Source organism: Lepidochelys kempii, chromosome 5 (genome assembly GCF_965140285.1).
Source record: "Lepidochelys kempii isolate rLepKem1 chromosome 5, rLepKem1.hap1, whole genome shotgun sequence".
NCBI lineage: Eukaryota > Metazoa > Chordata > Testudines > Cheloniidae > Lepidochelys > Lepidochelys kempii.
In genome coordinates, this window is record NC_136384.1 from 16,446,180 (window position 1) to 16,463,712 (window position 17,533).

The following is a 17,533-nucleotide window of genomic DNA, read 5'->3' on the forward strand; positions in this document are numbered from 1 at the left end:
CTGAATGCACAGTCAGCTGATATTCTTCAAGGGTGGACAGAGATTTGCAATAAGCCAGAACATTCCAACTCTTATGCTTAAATAGCTAAATTAATCTCTCTAAAAACTCAGCTAATGTTACAAACCTTAATAACTTTTATTAATAGAATTTAAGGAATACACCTCTTAAATCACAGTGTATGGGTATGTACTTACTAAAAACAACCAGTAAGCTCAAGACAATTACACTTGGTGGAATACAACTGTGTATGAACAATCAGGTTTGGGTGGTTGCGTAATACCAATTTCAGTATAACATAGGTACTACTGAATAGTCAATAGCAAATTGGCTACACAGCATAGCACCTGCAGAGAAAATTTGCACAGAATAAAGCCCATTGCTATTACACTACTACTACTACACTAGAATTATTCAATTCTGAAGAGTTTAAGACCCAACTTTATTACAAAACGTACTGACAGCATAAGGAAAAATACCTTAAATATTTTTCTTCTTCTATAGAATTGAGTTCTTTAATGGCTTCAACTAATAGTTCCTTGTCCTGAGCAAGTTCTTCCTGGTGCTTTGCATTTCTCTCCACTGCAAAAGGAAAAATAAATGCATTGCTAACCTTGGAAGGATGTAAACTTAAATCCAAATAGCTTATTCTTAATGGCAGGCTTGAACCTTGCTGCTTCTGGAAAGGCACAAAAGCAACAGGAGAGATGATGTCGGTATTTTTCCACCCACATTAGTCACTTAGAAGAGAGGATTTCACGTATACAATTTCAGAATGTTCTGAAATAAGGGCTTACTCCTATAATCTTTATTTGATTAGTCTTTGTTCCACTCATGTCAACGGGATAACTCGCATGAGTAAAGACTGTTTGTATGAGTAAGGCTGTAGCATTGGGCCCTAATGCAATAGCACTGTTTTATCTGTTGTAATAATGTCTATGCATTGTGTGTCCCCGATTCCTTTGTGTGCCCCCCTCAATGCTGCATACCAGGGTCCCCCATTTGTCCCCCACATGCACTTGGGGCCAAATTCTGCTTTCAGGGAAAGCATGTGACACCACAATTGACTCTGACAGGACTTGCATTCACTTTACCATTGGCAATACTTGACTACAGACTAATTGTGCTGAAATTTCTTACACTTCTCTTCAATCTGCAGTCGTCTCGTATCCAGGACATCTTTCATTAGCCGTTTCCTAGCTTCCTTTTCCAATCTCATTTGCTCAGCCTTCTTAGCCCAAGACTTCTCCATCTCTTCCTCCAGCAGCTTGTCCATTTCTTTCTCTCGACGCTTCTCCTCTTCCAATTGTTGAGCCAGATATTCCCGATACATTTGCTGCTCCTTCAACAGCTCTTGCTACGAAATGTGGAAGGGATATAGACTTTCAATAAACTAGTTCAAAAAGGCATTTCAAAAGTCATTTTATTCATGGAAAGCAGTGTCTGGTGGCGGACTGGGAAAAAGACTGGGAGCACGTCTATGCTGCATCCGAGAGCAAGACTCCCAGCCTGGGTCCACAGACTTCCGCAAGTGCACTAACACCAGCTGTGTAGACATTGTAGCTCAGGCTGGAGCTTGGCCTCTCAAGCCACCCCACATACTTCAGACCCCAAGCTCCCAGCCAAAGCTGCACCATCTATACAGCTGTTTTTAGCGCACTAGCATGAGCTCCACTAGTACAAGTCAGTTGACCAGGGCTGGGAGGCTTGCACAAACATGCTCAGATGTAGCACAGACATGTCCAGATGCAGCATAGACATGCCCTTGGCTTCTTTTCCAAACTCTGCCACATCTCGCTGTCACATAATCACTTTGTGCTCCAGTTTTACACTGGTCATTCCATTGAGTTCAAAAAGAGTTATACTGGATTTACACTGATGTGAGAAGCGACTCACGCCCTATGACTGAAAAGTATTATTATCAGATTGTGGTGCACTTCATAGCATCTGTAGGACAAGCTCATTGTACACAACAGGGGCTCCTAGCATCCCTCCACAGCCTGCATAAACTCCTTGTGCTACCCTCCCTCTATTTCAGGGACCCCTGCAATCCCCCACCCCTCCATCATGCCAGGGGTTCTGTGTGCTCCACACTCCTTCCTCCCCCCATACCAATGTCCCTCATTCCTCCCGCATGCTAAGGGCTCTGTTTGCTGCCCCTTTGCCTGGTGGCAGGGGCCCTGTGTCCCTCCCAGGTTTCCTTTTCCCCCCATATCATTGCCCCCCCCCACATTGGCAGCGGCTGTGTATTCCCCCTCTGAAGCTGATGGGTCTGCTGATCAGATGCAGTGGGCTGTGTGTGTCTCTGGCAAGGTTTTGGTCTTTCAACAGCGCCTCTTCGGGAGGTGACGGAATTGTGTGCTCACTCTGTGTCCAGTCACTCAAGTGGGGTGCTCAGTAACACTCTGAAGGGTATGGCTCAAAGTCCACTGGTTCCCTAGCACAAGGAACAGGATACAGGGCTCTTCACCTCAGGGAACTTAGGCCTTCTCTTAGGCAAGAGTGTAGGCTCTGCTCTTTTCCAGGCCTCTCCCTGGGAGGTGGGAAGCTCAGCACTCTGCTGTCATCCCAGAGCTGCCCAGGAGGTAGTGAACTTCCCCAGTGTCAAACCCCTCCTCCATTCCTGACATGACTTGTAGGTGTGGCAGGGCAGGCCACTCCAGCCGAGAGCAACTCCTTAACTCCTTCCTGTGTGATCCAGGGTTCGTACACCCTGTCACAATCCCTATTCCGCCCTGCCAGTTTTCCCATTCATGCCAAAATTAATAGGATTCTGCCCCTTGACACCTACAACACTCCCTGAAATTTTGGAATTGGTTGGATTCAGTGTTCATTGCATTTTTTTCATTGCAAGTTATTGCATTACAAACAAACAGACAGAGAAATGCCATCAAGTTGAATGCAGGAACTCACAAACTTGGCCAATTACTGTAAAAATAAATTAAACCTGAATTTGAAACAAAACTCAGTTCAGATTATGAAATATTTCCAGCATTATTGCACCTTATCAAGACTGAAAACCTTTCTTTAGCATTGGAAGCATCATTAGGCTAAAATTAACATTTTTGATGAAATCAAGAAAAAGGTTTCTTAAAGCCTAATGTAATATTTTGAATTAATGAATCTAGACAGTAAATTTGAACAAAGAAGAATAATTTGAGCCGGCATGATCCAACTTAGTTCATCTATAGCACTTTCTTCTGTAGATCGCAAAGCTCTTTACATTTTTTTGTAATCATGATCCTCATTTTGCAGCTGGGGAAACTGTGGCATTAAGAAATGAAGTAACTTGCCCCAAGTCACACAGCAGCTTTGTGGCAAAGCCAGGAATAGAACCCAGACCAGTGACTTTTAGTACAACCACCTTCTTTAAGTTGCTGGCAAGAATACTGTGGGAGTACCTGAAAGGTGGTTCCAAAGAGGATGGATCTAGACAGTTCTCAGTGGTACGAGATGACAGAACGAGGAGTAATGGTCTCAAGTTGCAGTGGGGGAGGTTTAGGTTGGATATTAGGAAAATACTTTTTCACTAGGAGGGTGGTGAAATCTCCCCTTCCTTAAAGGTTTTTAAGGTCAGGCTTGACAAAGCCCTGGCTGGGATGATTTAGTTGGGGATTGGTCCTGCTTTGAGCAGGGGGTTGGACTAGATGACCTCCTGAGGTCCCTTCCAACCCTGATACTCTATGATTCTATGAACCTATCTTCTAAAGACACTCTAGCCCTGTTTTCAAAGTAAACTGCAGTGCTTTTAAATATGAAAAAAACTCCTTACAACCTTATGGTAAATCATTAACAGAATACGCAGACTCATTCACACAAATACATACATTTTCTAACTGCATCGTTCAAAATTATTTTTTCTTTCAATTACGTGCCAGAATCTGAGTTTAGGACTCTGACTTTTTCCTATAACAGCCAATAACTTCACCAGTCTTGTCTGAGCCAGAAGTTTTGCAAAAACATCCCACTGTTAATAACACCAGTTCAGCTCCACCACTGCTAGCCATGCTGGGTACCACCAGTGTTTTAAGCACCAAATCATCTAACTTTGTTTTGAACTGGTCTAACTGACATGGTGCTTTAAATGCCAGTGGCAGACCTGTACCTTTTCTATACCAGGGTTCCCACTGTTGCCTAACCCCAGTGGAACTGAACGAATGCTATGAATGTAGGAAATATTTGCAACATTTCCCTAACATGCACTAGCTTATAAACACCTAAAGCAGAGTAAAGAGTACAGTTCCTTGCTTGGCTTTAAAGATAACCTGCAAAAGATTTTTTTGTTTCCAGGCAGTGGTGAATCGACTTGTTTTTACTTTAAGAAATAGCAGGTTTCTTGAACTCAGATGTTTTCAGGAAACAGAGATGTTTATTACAAGCTTTAGCACCTTAACTGAAGGAGACAGGTGTTGAACTTTAACAGAAACATCCTTTTAATACCAGGAAAGGAAACTGGAGATAAATAGTTGTTAAAAAAATAGTTGCGAACAGCCTGATTAAGAACAAGACTTGAATTTCTAAAGTAAAAAGCAAGCAGGATTCCCTTCCCTTTTTCCCTTCAGGCTATCTTTATAAATCATAAAAAAGTAAAAGCCCAAAAGCACAATGCAAGACTGAACCTTAAGTGCTAGTGAACTTGTAGAGAGACAGAGACGTCTGAATTCAAGTCAGCTTGTGCCATTTAAAACATTTCAATTGTAAACTTAAACTACATATATGTCTCGCTAATAATTAAAGATTTTAAACCATTTTGTTAGTATTGTAATACATTTCATTTCAGCTAAAATAAGATTTATTTTTCTCTGCAGTTACAAACATCCAGTCAACAACATCCATGAAATTGCAGAAAGCTTAGCATTAGGCTTTCTAACCTCTATTCCCAGCCAGGTTGTGTAAAACCCCAAAAGAGCCACTGACTTGAACACAGCAGAAGCAGCATGTGGGTCAGACCAGATTAGATTCCATGATCGTCTGGGATTCCGGTCCTTTGGCCCAGACCTCTAATCTGGTCAAGTACAAACCTAGCTAATGGTATTCATCTTTAAATGTTTCCCTCTTCCTTTAAGATGACAACAGGCTCCTTTAGAAAAGTAGAGTACAGGCAAGAAAAGATGAAATACGCAGTCAAAGACCTTAATAAAATATAAAAAGATTTCCAACAAAAAAAAATCAACTTATAAACAGAATTGGGCTTGATTCCGATCTCACACCTATGTAACTCCACTGCGGTCAATGGAAATAGTCCAGATCAGGAGATCAGACATTGTCGCACAATTTGAAAAAGATCAAATACCCTTTTCCCTTACTTTTCTTTGCTTTATTCCCTCTGTGTCTTCCTGGGATTGATGGAAAAGTCGTTCTAGGATCTTCATGTCTAGAGCAAGTTCCTCTTGTTTTTCCCGATTAAGACGCTTCATCTTTGCCCGAGCTGAGTTAATCAACACGTTCCTTTGTTCCTTCTGTTTCTGTAATTTCTCCATCTGAATTCGCTCATTTTCTAGTTTAAACAGCTTCCTTTCCTCTTCCTGCAACAATAAAAGAAGAGTAGCCAACTTGCAAGATCACTGTATAACTTCAACAACAAACAACAACAACAAAAAGATAGCTGGGATTAGTTTAATTGGAACATATAAGTGGGAAGATAAATATTGAAGATTTTGCTCACTGACGCTAGGGGATTTCAAAATTTACTATTGTCATCTAATACAGTTGTTAAAGCGTGAACATTTTAGCATATTCATTAGAATTCAGGATTTTCTAATTATCATGTATGTTTCATTGCCAAGTTACTGGAGAGACTGACGCTCCCTCTAAACAGTTACGATGCACAATGATTCATATATTGTTGCAAATCAAGAGTAGCAGCAATTCATTATTTGTATATGAACACTTTCAAATTTTCACACAAAAGAATCTGTGTACAATAAATATTAACCATACCCATGTCTAATAATGGAGCCAACCTCTGCTTCCTGTTACACCACTATAAATTCAGAATAGCTCCACTGGAGACAGGAGTAACCCCAGTGGAATTGCACAGCATGTGTCATGGCATATCTACATACCCATTTGCACACATAGTTACCAATTTTGCATGAGTAAATGCCAGTTTTGCATGTACATTCTCTATCCATGGCTAAACCACTTGAGATAATCTATTTTATATTTGAGAGAGTCAAAGTGTAGACAGTAAAGTTCTGGGATTTAAGGAAAGAAATAATTAAATGTGTAGGATTGAAACCCTACAAATGTATGTTCAGGATTATTTAACCTAACCCATTTCTGAGAAACCAAAGAAAGTCATACTCTTAGTGACAATTCCTGTACTTACCACATATGAAAGAGTTTACAAACCTAGCTGCATCCAAAAACAGCATAACACAATTTGCATCCGCAATTAACATGCTTTGGAACCACGCTATAGTTCTGTTCAAATCAATGCTAAAACTATTTTGGTGGTAAGCTATAGCATGGTTTTAAGTAAAAAAAAAAAAAAAAAAAAGTAATTTCCTAATGTGAATAAAGACTCCAAAGTGTGTCCACAGAACTGTTACAACTGGTCCTCCCAATTTTCCCCATGTAGAATTATAGAATCATAGAACCGGAAGGGACCTCGAGAGTTCATCTAGTCCAGTCCCCTGCACTCATGGCAGGACTAAGTATTATCTAGACCATCCCTGACAGGTGTTTGTCTAACCTGCTCTTAAAAATCTCCAATGATTGAGATGCCACAACCTCCCTAGGCAATTTATTCCAGTGCTTAACCATCTGACAGGAAGTTTTTCCTAATGTCCAACCTATACCTCCCTTGCTGCAATTTAAGCCCGTTGCTTTTTGTCCTATCCTCAGAGGTTAAGAAAAACAATTTTGCGGGGAGCTGATAGTGGGGCTGCCAGTCCACCCTGGTTCCAAGCCCCCCACCAGCTAGCTCCAAGGGGCTGCCCATTCTGCAAGCAGTGGACAAAGCAGGCAGCTGCCAAGCAATGTTTGATTAAGGGAGCATTGCGCAACTGTAAACAAGTATGTTCCCTAATTGATCAGCAACGTAACAATGAAACAACGTTAACCGGGATGACTTTAAGTGAGGAGTTACTGTACAGGATGTCAGAGAAATCATCTGAAAATAAATGACAACAATGGAATAAAGATCAAGGGTGGGACAGGATGAGGAGTGAATTAGGAAATACATCTCTAGTAACAACTGTAAAATTTGCCAGCATATGATGGAGATGCTAATGCCAGAATTATTCACCCCATTTAGTCCAAGCTTCCTTAACACCAGCAAGCAAATTATCTGTTTAGGCATTTATCCCAAACTCATCACAGTAGCCAGAGTCCAAAACATAAATGTTTGTTACCCTTCTGCAACATCAGCCAAAGCCATATCAATCATCCCACTGACTGATATCCCATCTGCCAACACCAAGTGTGCTAATGTACAACACTCTTCGTTTAGGGGTACCCTCCTCAAAACAGATGCAGGATGCAGACAGATTAGTTTGCCAGCTACACTCTCTCAGGGCTCCAAAGGGTAGATTGAGAGTCTAGTATTTGATACACAGCATACACCACACTCTTCTGCCAAAACAGGCCCATGAGATAGAACAGAGCTGTACAATAGTAACAATGCTGGAGCAGCTACTACCCAGGGTATTTAACCTCCCTGCTATCAACTGACTTCTCCAACTATAAGCAGTCTGATGCCTATGAATGGCAAAACACTGAACAGTAGCAGCTGTGACAAAGGACTGATCTGCATCCGTGCTGGATAATGTCTGCAGTGCACTGCATCCACTGTACGACAGTGTGGCATCATCATGTGATGGCAGCACAAAACTCCCAGACTGTTTATCCTCTGGAGGATATGGACATAGTTTTAGCAGGGTTGAATGTAGACATTCCAGAAGGGCTGAAGCCGGTTTCTGCAAAACACAACTCTACACCATGCATGTAAATCATGTTAAAGAGAACAGCACTTAGCAACCATTTTCTAAGAGCTACAGCTAGCACAGGTTGGTGCAGTAAGATGGACAAGGTCCAAGACCGCAAAGATAGCATGATTTTTCTCCCTAAATAATCAATTTCCATTGCAATGGCTAGTAGAAATTGGCTATACTGTGCCTATTCATCAATTCTGCCAATGCATTTCTGAACATTAGAGGACTTTAATATGAGGCGCAAAATTGTCTTTAAAGCAATGAAATACTATGATATTATTGCAGAGAGAAAACAGCTTTCAAATAATTTGTGGTAGGCAATCACATAAAAATGTTGATAAAACAAGGATACAAAGACCTACCGTACTTTGCTGTTCATTGCCTGTGCTAAACCCAAATGAACCCTCTCAGTAGGAGTAGCTGCAGACACAGTATTAAAAAAATAACGTTGCCAACTTCCACATCTTCTTTCATGGAAATGACTTTTAGAGCAGGCTGCAAAGCCTATGTGTTTTAATATTTTTTCCCCTAAAGAAGCACGTTGAAAGACAAGTGATTTTAGTCTGGCTGGGTGTGCTCTGAAAGTTGCCCTGGAGCAAACAGAAATTTTCCTGTGTGTTTTGAAATGACTGAAATGGTACATGGACTGTTTACTGCTACATGGCAGAGATTTTCGAAGAGACCAAAGGGATTTGGATGCTTAATTCCCATTACTTTAAATGGAAGACATGATTTATAATCTGCATCTATTATTATCATCAAGTGCTCAGTATTATTTGTATTACAGCAGTGCTTTAGGCCACACCCAGGTTCACTGTGCTAGATGCTGTAGAAATATAGGCTATTTTCAGAGCAACCTGAGGAAGCTGGATGCCCAATTTCCATTTTCTCTTTGAAAATTACAGCCATATACTAGTAAACAGCCCCTTCCCCAATGCTAGGTTCTGAACATTTCAGTCATTGAAACCCACACATAAGAAGATTCTATTCACTCCAGGTTCAATTTTCAACCACTCCCAGCCCAGTCAGACTAAAAACATTTATCCTTCAACCTGTTCCTTCAGGAACATTTTATTAACATAGCTTTGTAGCCTGCTGTGAAAATCAGCAGAAGATTCAAGTAAGGTGCACACTAATTCAAATATCTATGGAAGGTAAACCTTTAATTATGATCCTGCATTGAAAACTGTATCAAATTACCAGTAATTGTGCCTCTTCTTCTTTCAGTCGCTTTGCCTCCTCTCTTTGAGCATCCTGTGCAGCTACCTGAGCATTAAGCACATTCAGCAATTCTTCATTCTGTTCGGATTTTTTCTGGAAGTCCTCTATCCCTCGTTTTTCCTTGGCCAATCGGTCCTCTTCCCAAAGCTCTGCAAATATCTGTTCCTCTCTCTTCTCTTGCTTCTTCAATTCTTCCTTAAGGGCCAGTTGGGCCAGTCGGTCTGAACACACCTCCTTCTGATGTCTCCGACTCCATTGCAAACGAACCTCCTCACACTGTTCTCTGAACATGTATATAAAGACAAAAAGAGTCATAAGATAATAGGCAGCTAGTTTGGTGACTTTTGATGGAGACAGAGTCAGGGTCCTATGATCTGAGCAGAAGACACAGAGCCAGAAATTGCTGAATTCTAAAACTGGTTCTAACACCAACACTTGCTAAGGTCTGGGAAAGTCACTAAGCACCTCATCCTGCACTGGCGAAGTCAACAGGAATTTTTCCATTGACATTAATGGGAGAAGGCACAAGTCCTTAAGCTACATGGCTCAGTTTACCCACCTGTAAAATAGAGATAATATATAATTACACACATTCCAAATTTCTGTCTTAGCATTTGCTAATAACTCTGACACTGAATCACATTCAGAAACTGATCACCAGTGTTGGAATCTCCGTTACACTGTTCAGTAAGACCATACCAGATTTTATTGACCCTGGGACCTCTGGCGCCAAGGTGACAGCTGTCACACAAGAAACTAATCATACATGCTTCTGAGGATCACTGCTTTACATTGTAGGGTTTTTCCTTAACTGAACTAGTTGATGGCAACATTTTTAGTTAGCAGGGTTAGCACTGATGGCCTTGAGGGGAAACGTGAGTTTTAAAGAGTGATCTATGTGAACAGAAGGTGGAACACCTGGTGCACAGGGATAGGGACTGAAGGGAGGAAGCATGGAAGAAGGCATGAAGGTGAGGGTGGGAGAAGAATCTGGAAGGAGTGGTGCAGCAGCTAAGTTATTAGGGAGAACTGATAACCTCTCATCTAAGCCAACAAAATTGGGAATCTTATATATGTTCTCTGGGCATTCCAGAAGCTATAGATAACCATGGCCTTGATATCACATATGATAAATGAAAGGCATAGACATTTGAGGCCTTGCAGTAGCATGCATTCAGTTTAAGAGCTTGGACAAATAAAGCTTTTAGACATTGCAAGCCTGGCTGCCCACACTGATGTTGCTTTGTGTTGGCACTTCAAGTTAGCAGCAGTGCTCAGCACCTTTCCAGCTTGTTGGATGCTTTGGTTAACGTGCCTTACAACATTTTAGTTCCAGTTGCCTTTTCTCACAACAGTCTTTTTTTGCTTTTCATAGAGCTCAGTATGGCTTGTAAGGCAGGTGAGAGGAGACTGAACAAGATGCAAGTTCTGTGATGATACAGAGATTCTGAGTATTGCATAAAGAAGTACTTGCTGATAGATCATTTTCCAGGAATTACACTTTTGATTGTGGGCAACATTTGAGTAGCTGGTAGAATATCCAGTTCTGTGAAATAGAATCACATCTCCTTTTCTAACAAAAATATTGAGTTTTAGACATTTAAATTATGACTTAAAAGGAGCATACAGAAGAACCAAACTATTTATTTCATATCCTGACTTTTTTTTTAATTTTTATAAAAGTCCACAGATGCCTTGGATTGTGTTTAGTTATCTCTAGCACTCCAATTGATGCCCTGCCTTAATACAGCTAACATGCCACCATCTGCTACCACCACATCTAGGGAGATAGCATGAGGGTGTGGTTAGGACATTGGACACTTCTTGGACTTAAATTTATTTCCTCCTCTGCAACGAAAGGATTTAGAATACTTCCCCTTTTCATATGCTGTTCTGAGGATGAGTTCAGTTCTATAAAATGCTCTGAAGGTATGAAATGCAAGGTAAAGGCTAAGAATTATAAATTAGGCTCACTGGCATCTTGCTGCATGTATGAAGTGTTAAACAACTATAAAATGCTGTTTCCAGTTTTTTTGCATTTTAGTTACAGTTAACAACCTGCATTTTAACTGTAGGTGTAACCTAATCTTTGGAGAGGCTTGTCAATGGAAAAGAAAGAACGATCAAAATGATCATGTGAGGTCCACCAAGCACAATGTATGGGCTTGTCTACACTACCACGTGGGGTCGATCTAAGATATACAACTTCAGCTACGTGAATAGTGTAGAATTTTGGGTAGAATTCAGTGACTAGACACTAAAAAAATCAGTATTAATGAGAAAATGTACTATTTCCATAGTGTTCCAAAGGAAATGTATAGTTCTTGAGATCTGAAAGGTATTATCCTAAGGAAAACTATACTCCCTCAATACAAGGGGTTCAAAGTTCTCTCAGCCATGAAGGGATTAAAATTTTGTTATTTTATTTCATGCAATCTGAATTTAGTAGTTTTAAGTAATTTAGTAGTTTCATGCAACTTGAATTTAGTAGAAATCTCAAGGAGAAAAGTTTGCCATGGTTAGAATTTTAATATAAAATAACTGTAAATTGATTGATTCCATCAAAATAAGTCCTTCAAAGCAGCTTTAACAGCAACATATGAACATCTGCTCCCCCAGATGGCTGTTTTACTTCTTCACTTTGCTGTCCTAAGCCTCTTAACATTAAAAATGCAGACTGTATATAGTAATTTTGAGAAGACAGAAGCCAAATTTACTTCCCTCACAATGATTTATCCATGTAATGGATCTGAGACAAAATTGCTGTGATAACAGCCTTCTGCGTGAGATGCCTGTAGTGTTAACACAGGAAAGCAGGGAATACCATCTTTTTATGCAAACTCTGGCATTGTACATGTCTCTAAAATATATCAATAAGGAAAGTTCTCTTTGGCTCCAACTGATAGGATGGCGAGAAAGGGAAAATGGAATAACTCAAAAATTAAAGTTGCCAGTGATTTATTTAAAAAAAAGTTATAAAACCATATTTTAATAAATAACCAGGCCCAAAGCAGCAGAGATTAGCATCGCCCCCTAAGTTACAAGAATCTTCCAAAGCTAGATGGAAGGTGATATCACACTGTTGGACAGTTCTTCAAAACATTCCCCTCTTTCTACAAAGGTCATCTTTCCTAGGTTTAACTTCAGTGAGATGTCCTTCATCCAGGTTCCAATCTCATTTAGGCATCAAAATAGCTAGGATAAAATGTTTCCAGAGATAGATGTGATAGAAATAGAAACTGTTGTTGTTCACATTATTAATTGCTCACATTTGAGTTCATAATTTCTCACCAACACCCCCTGTGGTTTCATGAACTAGGTGAGAGAGAATATGAAGCTTTGCAGAACTACACCCATGAGAGTGATTATGGCTGAGGTACAACTGGCTATTACAAGCTTCTGAGAGAAGCCCAAGTAAAAGAACAGGCACCATCTCTACCCTGGCCATTGCACTGGCTCCCCAGAGAATCTAGGATAAAACTCAAGGCCCTTGTTCTTCTTCTTCAAAGTTTTCCACTATCTGAGCCCAAAATATCTCAAGAATAACCTCTCTCCCATGACCAGACCCTAAGACAACAACCAAGATAATCTGAAGCAATGGAAATATGGCTCATGAGTACAGGGGACAAAGCTTTAATTCATAGTGATAGAGTACCCTACCACAGATTAGAGTGACATCAGCTTTTGAAGACTTCAGGAGGAAGAGACCCTTTCTCCCCACATACCATGACACTAACCACCTTCACTCAGTGGGGAAAAGAAAGGATAAAGAAAAAAGGATTCAAAAATACTAAGCAAATGCATGAAACTGGAAGAAAGAAGGAAGATACCAGTCTTAAGAAGGAGGTCAAAAGATAATTCATTCAATCTGTTGACAGTTTGTGCTGGCTGTATTAAATTTTTTAAGGCACACACATAAAACACAGTTGAGAGAGATGGAATTCACTGCTGAGCAATGTTCCCTCTAATTTTTGACAGGCTGTGTGCGCAAAAAAATTTTTCTGTGCAAATTTTTGTGCGTGCAGTGTTTTGCCGTGTGCGCGGGGTTTAGGATCTGTGTGGGCACACACACGCGCACAGCTTAGAGGGAACAGTGTTGCTGAGCTGTACTTCCTTTGTGCCAGCAAAACCAGTGGAAAGGGTTACATGCAGTCAGGGGAGAAGGTTTCCATGTGCAAAAGGTCCTCTCCTCCCCCAGGAGATCCAGCACAGAGGGCGAGATAGGAGAAGGAGGGAAATAGCCAGAGTTTTCTTATGTCTAGGGCCAGATTTAAGAGCAGATGACCCAGGTGACTGCCTGGGGTGCCAGGCTTGGGGGCACTAGGCTTGGGTTGCTGTTTTTGATGTTAGCAACAAAAGGGAAAATAAAGGGAAGTAAAATGTTTCAGGTATTCTGTTTGTGGATTCATTTTTCACTAACCTACTAGAATGTTCTGGACCTTTGTAGAATCTCATGGAACCTTCCAGACTTTTTGAGAACTACCTTGAACCTTTTCCTTGAACCTCCTAGAATGTTGTCAGCCATGCCCTTATGGGTATAGAAGGGGCACGGTGTCAGTCAGTCAGATACAAGAACGAAGTGAAGTGAACTGAGAGCCCAGTGAGATCATTGTGAACCTTGTTTTACTGTCTAATTGTGAAAGTGTACTTGTGTTTTAAGACTTGAAGAGTGTAAGTAGCGACTAATAAAGGACATATTTAATGAGACACCAGCGATAGCTATCAAACCCCTATCTATGCAACAATATAAAAGAAATACTGTTACTTCTTTTGCCGTGCTGAACACATAATTGTGACTTTCTAAGATGGAAGAACACAGACACATAGATGCTGACACATGTGGAATGTTCAGACGTCAACGATAAACATCTCTGTCAAATTGGACAACATCCCCCACATTTTGCAACACATGAAGCACTTGCTACTCCAAGTTCTCCAATTCATTCATGATGCAGAGCTGAAGGACACTTTTCCTAATGTGTGGATAGCTTTGAGGATTTTGTTCATGCTGCCCAGTCACAGTCGTGAATGCTGAGCGCAGCTTTTCAAAGCTCAGGCTCATTAAAACATATCTTCAAATCGGTGGTGGCCAACGAGAGACTGAAGTTGCTTGCTATTTTATTACTTGAAAAATACCATTGGCCAGTGTTTGGATCTCTCTGAAGCTGTGCCTCAGTTTGCAGGAGCAAAGGCGAGAAAAGCAACCTTTTGAACTAAAGGACTAGAGTTAACATTCTAAGGCTGTCACCGACTGTAACACTATTTAATACTGGTCCACAGCTCAATTTCTTGCTGTTAGTCCATTTCAGTTATTCTTAAAATTAAAAAGTTTCTGTAAGTTTATAGGAAATGAATATTTTTATTTGATTATATAGGACATGAATAAATACAGATTTACAGATTCTAGCATGCAAATTTATCATCTTATATGACAGGGATAAATTATGCATGCAAATCATGCATCAAAGTCGTGAAATAGAATACAAATGCAATAAAAAAAATGAGGTATTCAAAAGTTTAACAAATGGCGGGAGAGGGAGGTGCCGAAGATGCCCCTTGCCTGGGGCGTCATTTGGGGTAGGGCTGGCCCTGCTTTTGTTCCAGTGATTCTGTATCCCTAGAATGATCCATGTGGCCACTGCAACAAAGATGCAAATTAGGATAGCCCTGCAGGCTGCTCGAGTTTATACCGGGAGCCACACTGGCCCCAGGTAGTTCAAGAACAAGGTGGGGGCAAGGTCCCTCTCAGTGCTAATGCAAAGATCTACAGAAAACGACAATGGTTAGGCTGTCGCTGTGCAGAGACCACTGCCTGTCATGCTCACCAATACTATCTGATTGTTTATTTGTACTCCTGGGTCTGTTGTCTTGTCTTATATTTAGGCAGAGGCAGGAGCTACCTTTCTGTTCCTTGTTTTTACAGTGCCTAGCACAACGGGGCCCAGGTCCATGACTAGGGTGCCTAGTGTTACAGTAACACTAATAATATTGGACAAAGACTGGAACTCTTCTCCTGGGAGGTTGATACTTCAAGTTTAAAAGTAGCTACTGCTTCCTGTTAATGCTGCTATGGGAACTTGCAACAAATAGGCACTTTAACCAGAGAAACTCTAAGATAGTTTGTATGTGGGGATCTATAGGACAGGAATTGTACCCAGGACCAGTACAGAGGTCCTGGGAGGAGAAGAGAAAAAGTAAAGATCCCAAGATAAAAGGCCATAGAACAAAAGGAGAAGAAAAAGTGAACATCAAAACAGAAGAGGTACCAAGAGTAGGATGGGAGTGAGGGAGAGAGAGGTAACTAAGTCCTATGAAAGGCTGAATGTGAGACAGAAACATCACTAGAGACGGTGCAGGAAAAAAGATAAATGATAGCTTTGCATATCACAGTTGACTGTCCTACTGCCTCAGGTGCCATCAGAATCCTCTCCATCACATTACATCTTTGTAGGTTACACTTACCTTTTCATTATCCTATAAATGAGCTTAGTAAATTCTGAGCAACAGTTCAAATATATTAACACAATATGATTACCCCAAACCATGAAGTGACTAATTAAAATGCTCATACAGCACTGCAAGAGCTGTGGTACAAACAAAAAAATGCCCAAATCCCATGTTCCAGCATAACTATTTAGGAATAAATTATATGTGTTAAGAAATGTTTATTATCCAGTAAAAAGTTAATTTTTCATCTAAATATTTTGACTCGAGTGATAAGGGATGATTTGAGGGATGACAACCTTTTCTGATCATGCACAGCAAAGACATGCTGTAACTGATACAATCATCATTCATGGACAGAGCCTATTCTTTCATTTCCACTTTGGTAGTATTTTGTATTCCATTGTTCAAAAACTAGTCCAACTCCAATCGTCTTAGCTTTATGTTACTATCTCCAATGCTAGATGAATGGCAACTTTGTAAATCTAATTTTCTAAGGCCTTCCAAAAACAGTGACCCACTTCTGACACACAATTTGAACAGGTTTCAGAGGAACAGCCGTGTTAGTCTGTATTCGCAAAAAGAAAAGGAGTACTTGTGGCACCTTAGAGACTAACCAATTTATTTGAGCATGAGCTTTCGTGAGCTACAGCTCACTTCATCAGATGTTTACCGTGGAAACTGCAGCAGACTTTATATACACACAGAAATCATGAAACAATACCTCCTCCCACCCCACTGTCCTGCTGGTAATAGCTTATCTAAAGTGATCAACAGGTGGGCCATTTCCAGCACAAATCCAGGTTTTCTCACCCTCCACCCCCCCACACAAATTCACTCTCCTGCTGGTGCTAGCCCATCCAAAGTGACAGCTCTTTACATAATCAAGTCGGGCTATTTCCTGCATAGATCAAGGTTTTCTCACATCCCCCCCACCCCCATACACACACAAACTCACTCTCCTGCTGGTTTAGATGAGCTATTACCAGCAGGAGAGTGAGTTTGTGTGTGTATGGGGGTGGGGGGGATGTGAGAAAACCTTGATCTATGCAGGAAATAGCCCGACTTGATTATGTAAAGAGCTGTCACTTTGGATGGGCTAGCACCAGCAGGAGAGTGAATTTGTGTGGGGGGGTGGAGGGTGAGAAAACCTGGATTTGTGCTGGAAATGGCCCACCTGTTGATCACTTTAGATAAGCTATTACCAGCAGGACAGTGGGGTGGGAGGAGGTATTGTTTCATGATTTCTGTGTGTATATAAAGTCTGCTGCAGTTTCCACGGTAAACATCTGATGAAGTGAGCTGTAGCTCACGAAAGCTCATGCTCAAATAAATTGGTTAGTCTCTAAGGTGCCACAAGTACTCCTTTTCTTTTTACAATTTGAACAGTTCACCATGCAGTTTGCTTAGCCGGGGTATGAAAATGGTTGCATGTGCAAACTACTAAGGCAGTCAGGAAATGTGACCTTGGAACAATTTTAAGACCAAAGTGAGTTTTAACAGCTTAAATTAGGAGCTGACAGAATGGAGGGATATAGTATAAATTGCAAGGGCCTCATTTGAGTCTGCATCTGAATTTGCACCTGCATATGTTGCATGAGCACCTATCCCAGCACACAAGATCAATATCTGAGAGAGTAAAAGGACATTTGTTTGTCTGAACTGGGTACTTGGACTTTAAGGAGAGGGTACGCTCAAGTCTTCCTTGATTTTCCTTTCCAGCTTCTATATGTTAGAGAGTAGGAGCTAAGGATTCCCGAACATTGAGGTTTGAGAGGGACCCTTCAGAAAGGATTATAATTCACCTACATGTGAGTTATTTCCATCTCTTCCCCAGAAAACTAAAGATTTCAAAGAACTGAACTAGTTAGATTTATTGTGCCAACACCTCGGGGTGATAAGCACCTACAACACTCACTGACTTCAAAGGAAG

The 17,533-nt window shown here is 40.8% G+C and overlaps 1 protein-coding gene across 2 annotated transcripts in view; it reads right to left on the reverse strand.

Annotated features, from left to right (window-relative positions):
- Positions 1-17,533, reverse strand: part of CFAP53 (cilia and flagella associated protein 53) — a 36,696-nt gene that overhangs the window by 4,252 nt on the left and 14,911 nt on the right. For both annotated transcript variants that reach the window (XM_073343530.1, XM_073343529.2), the window contains 4 exons: positions 9,136-9,439; positions 5,305-5,523; positions 1,139-1,355; positions 478-580 (listed from right to left, as the gene is read on the reverse strand). In XM_073343530.1, the coding sequence (XP_073199631.1) occupies positions 478-580; positions 1,139-1,355; positions 5,305-5,523; positions 9,136-9,439 (843 nt within the window). The remainder of the gene's footprint in view (positions 1-477; positions 581-1,138; positions 1,356-5,304; positions 5,524-9,135; positions 9,440-17,533) is intronic.